At 37.0% G+C, this 7,082-nt stretch overlaps 1 protein-coding gene across 1 annotated transcript; it reads left to right on the top strand.

The window, feature by feature from the left end:
* LOC122064281 lies at positions 1–2,130 on the top strand. The gene is made up of 3 exons (XM_042627990.1): positions 1–103; positions 228–1,327; positions 1,504–2,130. The coding sequence occupies exons 2-3, from the start codon at positions 974–976 to the stop codon at positions 2,077–2,079; spliced, it is 930 nt and encodes a 309-aa protein (XP_042483924.1). The 5' UTR covers positions 1–103; positions 228–973; the 3' UTR covers positions 2,080–2,130.
* Positions 2,131–7,082: the final 4,952 nt, after the last annotated feature.

Genomic DNA, 7,082 nt, shown 5'->3' with positions numbered 1-7,082 from the left:
CTTAGGTTCACCATGGTTCTAGCTGGGTGGGAGGGATCAGCTTCAGACTCGAGGATATTGGCTAGTGCCATTACCATGGAGAATGGGATTGTATGTCCTGCAGGTGGTTGAATGGCACTATGATAGATGCTTTTATTTTTTTATTTTTTTATAATTATTCTTTTATAATTTTTTTTTCTTAACTCTTTATTTACAAACACTTACTACTTACTCGACGTTGGTATTAGGTAAGTACTACCTTGCTGATGCTGGTTTTCCATTGCTTCGTAATTTCATTACTCCATTTCGAAGCACCCGATATCACCTCAATGAGATACGAGGCCGAGTACCAGGAACAGAAAAGGAATTATTTAATCATAGACACTCATCGCTTCGCAATGCCATTGAGCGAACCTTTGGTGTGTGGAAGATGAGGTTCAATATAATTAGTGAAAAACCAACACACTCATGGGAAAGGCAGATTGATATTGTCTTAGCTTGTGCATCGGTGCATAACTTCATTAGGGGAGTAATGCCACATGATGCACTTTTGGATGAAGTGGATCGAGCTCTTTTGGACCATGTTCCCGATCCAGAGCCAATAGTAGAGCCACAAATCAGCAGGGTCGAGCATGGTCGTCTAGGAACCATTGTAAGGGATCAGATTATGCATAAAATGTGGGTTGATTGGGAAAGAAGTTGTCGACGTCAAAACTGATTTATGCACAAGATGTAAACCTTTTTTGGAAATGTTTTTTTGGGATCAATAGTCCTTTTTTTCTTCCTAATGCTCGTCCTTTTTTTAGGGTGTCTTTTGTTATATATTTTGGAAGGTCATCATTTTATTTGACTAGAAATGAAAGCCTATCTTCACTAACTAGGAAAACTTGTATTATCATCTCAGACAATGCATTTCTCAAATTTATATCTTCTCTAGTTGGATTATATTTTGTTGTTAACTACTCATATATTGTGTTTTAGTTTTTAATTTTAGATGGATCATGTATATGACTCTTTATCATCTAATGACACCAACAAAAGAAGCAAAAATCAGATGTGGGATTCGGATATGGATAGAACTTTATTTGAGTTCCTAGATGCCCAAGTTGCAGAGGGCAACAAGTCTCAAAATGGATTCAAGGATGCAACATATGTGCAAGCAGCGCATGTTATTAATTCTGCCCATGGATTGAGTGTTAACAAAGAGAATATTCGAAATCGAGTAAAAAGTGTAAAGAAGGTCTATAGGACCCTCTATGCTATCGCCAACACTAGTGGGTTTGGCTGGAATTCTGAACTCAAGCAGCTGACATATCATGAAGATAGCGTGTGGAACTCCTACATATTAGTAAGTTGTGATCTCACAACCCTTGGTTACATAGCGACCCCTCTTCCAACATACTTACATTTGATGTTCAATTAATTTTGATTAAGCGCGACATATGCATGCACTATTGAACTTGCATATATGTTCACTTATATTGTGCATTAATTCTTAATATATTAATATGCTTTATGTTGTAGGAGCACCCCGAAGCCAAGTACTACAAAAACAAGAAATTTGAGTTCTTTGATATTTGGGAGAACATTTTTGGTGAGGACTTCGCAACTGGCCAGTGGGCTAGAAATCGAAAGGCACGTGATAACGACCAAAATCATTCAGAGACAAGAGGTGGGGATCCAATGAACTTTGATGACAATGCCATGGAGTCGAACACGAATGTGGTAGGTGGAGACTCACAAGATCCAAGGACATCACCTGTTAGAGAGGGGCCTAGTGGAAATCGATATACTCCAAGGCCAAAAAAACAGAAACAAAGTGTTGATTTTGATCAACTAGCCACCATTGCTGAAGGCATCAAGGATTTGGCAGTTGCACTTCGAGAACCACCCAAGCAACCAAGCCCTTATCAGATGGATTTGACACCTATCCTCCATGCCATACGAGAGATCCCTGATATTTCTGATGTCATAGCTAGTAGGTCTTTTGAATACTTGAGTGCAAATCCAGTGCAAGCTAATATATTTATGTCATATGATGTCTCACACAGGGCAGACTTTCTTTGGAGGCATTGGCATTCACAAGACCCCAATGGGTAGAAGGGTTGTTTAGATTATGAATATTGTGTTCTGCCTTTTTGTGAACTCTTTACACATATATTAGTTTAAAACTATGTAGTTAGAACTCTGACTCTAGGTTGAAGAACTTATTTTTGTTTAATAATTTTAGAATGGAATGTTTGAGTGGATATATATTATTTTTAATGGTTTCCTACAGACTAATGATGTAATATTCTCAAACTTTTGGACAAATTATGGACGGACTTTATGCTCTTCATTTTGGAAGTTCTACCTAGAGATCTAGATTCTTGATTTTTGTAACTTTACTGCGGTTACTTGAATGTCTCTTCATAAATTCTCTCTTTGGAGACATTCATACGCTTAATTGTTTCATGCTTACCCAATTGCATAGGGATCTTTATAATCGTCAGGGAAAGGACCCATCAGATTGAAGATATGAATGAAGCTTAGCCAAATAAAAAAGGAAATGGGGCATTGGATCAAGAGTTGCCGAGAAGGAACTAAATTCACTTATTAAAGTGGATTTCTCTTTCTCATTTTAAATAATTTTTAGCATGGGTTTTAGACTTAGTATTTGAATTGGGTAGAGATATCTCTCCTATATGACTGCTATTCCTTGATGGATTGTTGATGCAACCATTAAATTCATTGTATCAAATTATTTGTGTTGCAGTCAGCTTTATGAGAGGGATCACCACAATTAGCCTCTTTAGAATAATTTTTTATTATCTAAATTAAATTAATTAATTAATATTGGTGAATCCCGCATTTTATTGTAACCACAAAAATATAAAGGTCACATTAGTAGGTGTTAATGTGATGACGTTATTTGATAATAGTGTTCTTGTAATTATATTGTAGTATAGCAACTTTCCCTTTAATCACAAATTCTAATATCCAAACATACATGGGGTGGTAAAGTTTAACTTTCCCAAGCCAACCAAACAAGCATGGGGTGGGAAAGTTATACTTTTCTACAACTTTTCCATTCTTTTCATTCACCTTAACAACATATGGGATTCATGTGTCATACAATCCCACCCGACTCCCCTCTAAACAAACGGCTCCATAATGATCATTTGCTAATTCCCCGTCTTTAGAGACAGAAAGGATAAAAATTTCCATCCGCACATGGGTATGCAATGTATTCTACCACAATTATAAAAGTTTCCATCCGCACATGGGTATGCAATGTACTCTACCACAATTATAGACAATTTGGAAGACTTGCGTCAGTCAATGGCATCACCTTCTCTGATCTCACCCTCTTTTTTTTTTTTTAAGATATTTTATGAAGTCACGTTCTGTGAAACTGCCATGAAAGAGGTTATGAAAGAGGGTGTATTAGAACATAGATATGTCGACACTTCGGTGGGTGTGAAGAAAGCTCCTGCAAGCTGAAGGAAAGCTCATCCTACTTCAGTGAACTGCTCTTTCTATTGCAATATAAATAAAACTCAGATCGAATAGAAAGAAATTAAGCTGACCAACAGACACCTCAAACCATGGACTACCTCAACGAGAAGATGAAGAAATGCTTCTCCTACCTTAGCAACTCGAAGTCGCAGCCATGCCAACAACATGAGCCACGTTTGGGCACGTTCCATTTCTCATCATTTCCCACACCTGACGTAAAAAAGGCATGGGATCTTGTCCGGACAAGAACCGCCGGAGCTGATGCAGTGGCAACCCACGACACATACACAGCAGCAGTGAAAACAGTAGAGCAAGAAGCCCAAAAAATATATAAAGTCGCCCCATATTCCGGCGATTTCGTGCAAAATATGATCGAACAAGGCTGCTTCGTACTTCAAGTGGCCTTATTCTCATTAGGTGGTCCTCCAGAGAAGCTGAATCAGGATTGGGATGATAAGGATCTGGTTAAAGCTTGGATCCCATCTCTATTTAAAATCACAAGCCAGCTTCCCCTTGTAATCCTCAAGGAATTGATGAAACAGACCTTCTTCCAAGACGTGTTGAAATCAAAATCAAGAGAACAGTGGAGACGGCCCAAAGACATGGCGAGGATGGTTTTATTTGATCAATTGGTGGAACCAATGCTTGAAGGCTCAAATCACAAAGTGAATTTCATGAACCACTTCTTCCAGGGCCTTATCAACAAAAGCATGGGCTTTTCTGAACAAGAACCGCCTACCCTTCTCCATGCTCTTTGGCTTCAACAGACTGGTCCAGGCGCCATCATCAGCAACGTTGACAACGGCAACGGAGATGAAGATGACGAGAGTAACAGTTCCTGGTACACGGTTCGGAGTGCGAGGGAGTTGCAGACGGTGGGGATTACCTTCAAGAGTAAACAGGGGAAGGGCAGCAGAGGAATAGAGTTCAAAGAGAAAATGATCGATGCTGTTCTCTATTTTCCTACTATCACAATTGAATCAAACACGAAGACATTGTTCCAGTACTTGATCGATTACGAGGGCGAGATTGGATTGGGGAAAACCCAGCGTGAGGTTTGTTCCTATTTGAAGCTGATACGTGAGATCGTCCGTACACCAGATGATGCCAAAGTGCTTGCGATGCAGGGGATTGTGAATGCAGATCCTAAAGGAGAGAAAGATCTACCTAAAATGTTAGAGAGTCTGCAACTACCAGAGATGGTGGGAGACAACCAGCATATGATCGATGTCCGCCGTAAGATTCGTAGCTATGTGAAGCCAAGCAAATGGGGGAAGGTTATGAATCTTATCGTCATAACTGTTTTCCTCACATTTCTGCAGACCTTCTACGCCATGCTTAGCTACCATCATCCTAAAAAGTGATAGAAATTGTAAAATTGTTCCCATAGGAAGGATGATTTGATGTTCCTTACTCCTTAGTGTCCTGAGGGAGGTTATTTGTCATGTGTTGGATCAAATGAAGTCAGATTAATAAGCTTTTTGGGATTTCTTCTTCTATTACCATTTCTGGATATCTCAACAAAATCCCTCTACACAAAATTCAGTAACAGTTAATTATAAAATCATACACTTGATGGGACTCAAAATCCAGGTAACTTCATAGCGATCTGGACTTCTTGCACCAATTAGATGTAACAGAGTAACAGAGTAACAGACTCAATCTCCCGCTAATTTAAAATTTATTCCTTCACTCCTACTGTAGTCCCGTGCATTCCTCACGCCGGCTGCCATAGTGTGAGGTTCAAAGGTAGTATATAGATGATCACCCTCATCTTCCTATGTATGGTTGGCACCATGGAAGACTGGTCCACTCAGAAGCAGCCAAAGAGCAATGAGTAGAGTAATGGTTTTTCCTTTTTATTTTTCATGTTACAAAAAGAGAACCGATAATCTCCTCGTAAGTTAAACAGGTTTTACGCTACATAGGTGCCAGGTGTCCAATCTCAGGTAACCTTCTGTTAATTTATATTTTAAAATATTTTTTATTTTTCCTATTTTTAAAGAATTTAAAATTATTTAGATTTTATTAATAGTTTTTATCTCCTCTATCTGTGGGGAGTTTCAGATTGTGAATATCTTCCACGACTCTCTTTCTTCTATTAGAATTCTTGATCATCACTTTGTTGATCATGTGTGAGTATATGTATGGCTAAAAATCATTACAAGCATGGTTTTAGTAATCGAACTCATCAATCCATTGATTCTAATTTCAACAAGGATCAGTTTTTTTTTTTTTTTTGTAAAAGATTATGAATCAATTAGATTGGCTTGAAGTGTGGCGATTGCCTTTCAAGTGCTTGTAGTAGGAGATTTAACACTTGTGGCTAATACATAATTTTTCTGATTTTCTCTTTGGTTAATGAAAATCAGAGAATACTCCACTGTATGCTTTGCTTCTGTGGTGCTATTAATCTCAAAAGTGATTCACAACAATATTAAAGAGTGATTATGTTGATAAATACTATTTTCTTTTTAAAATCCCTTATAATATTTTCTTCCCTCTTGATTTATTGGATTTGTTTTGCAACTTCAATTTTAAGTTTTGGATATACCTTTGCACATCCATCATATATATATATATATATATATTAGTGGTTAAAAATAAGTTAGATACATCACATTTTTATTCTGATATAAGAATTGATGATGAGTGATCTAATTCCTCTTCAACAAGATTTTTTGTACCTTTAGCTAATTCTTCTCTCAAAATTTTTATGCTTCATTGTAGATGGTCTTCACCCCTAGAGATAGTGATCAGCACTGAAACACGCACATGATTTGCTATTCCATTTGAAATTTCTGGTTACTAACATGATTGAAATTGGAAAAAAAAAAAAACAAAGAAAAATGATACTTCAGTTACTAACCGATTAATAGATTTGAAATTGAAGAAAAAAAAAGAGAGGGAGAGAGTCGTGGAGGATACTCACTACTCCATTTGAAATTTCTGGAGATAAAATAGGAATAAAAAAATATAACTAATGAAAATCGATAGTAGTTTATCTTACAAGATTGTTTTTCTAACGTTCAATTTCAATTAAAGTGGGGACAAATGAGGGGCAAATGTCACACTTGATGCCAAAATTCAGCTGATCCTTATCGGAATTGAAACCAAATGGGTTGATGAGTCCGATTACTATAACATTGCTTGTAATAATTTTAGTCACACATGGTTAACAAAGTGATGATTGATGATATATATATCATATCATATCATATCATACTATTATTAATTACACGTACTCATGTTTTATGGCTAATATTTTCTTAGACAACTTTACCCTTATTGTTCATATAAATACATTAACTTCCTCATCATCACTTTCTTTTATCTTACTTTTTTTATTCTTTTGGTACCCTCTCTTAAAATCTCACGCCATCTACTCTCTCTATCTCCCTCCCTCCCATCTATCCTTTTTTTTATCTCTCCTTTTATTATGCCACAATCCGTATCATTATATATTTATAAAAAAAAAAAAAAAAAAATCTGTATCATTCTATATTGGGTAATTTACAGCGCCACCCCCTTAAGAATGCCAATATTAGAGGGACACCCCCTCTCTTTCACCAAATTGGACTCGGACCCCTTGTCGTCAGTCATCG

This window comes from Macadamia integrifolia, unplaced genomic scaffold (genome assembly GCF_013358625.1).
Source record: "Macadamia integrifolia cultivar HAES 741 unplaced genomic scaffold, SCU_Mint_v3 scaffold1600, whole genome shotgun sequence".
NCBI lineage: Eukaryota > Viridiplantae > Streptophyta > Magnoliopsida > Proteales > Proteaceae > Macadamia > Macadamia integrifolia.
The sequence above is the reverse complement of the archived record's forward strand: the minus strand, read 5'-3'. Positions and strand labels throughout refer to the sequence as shown.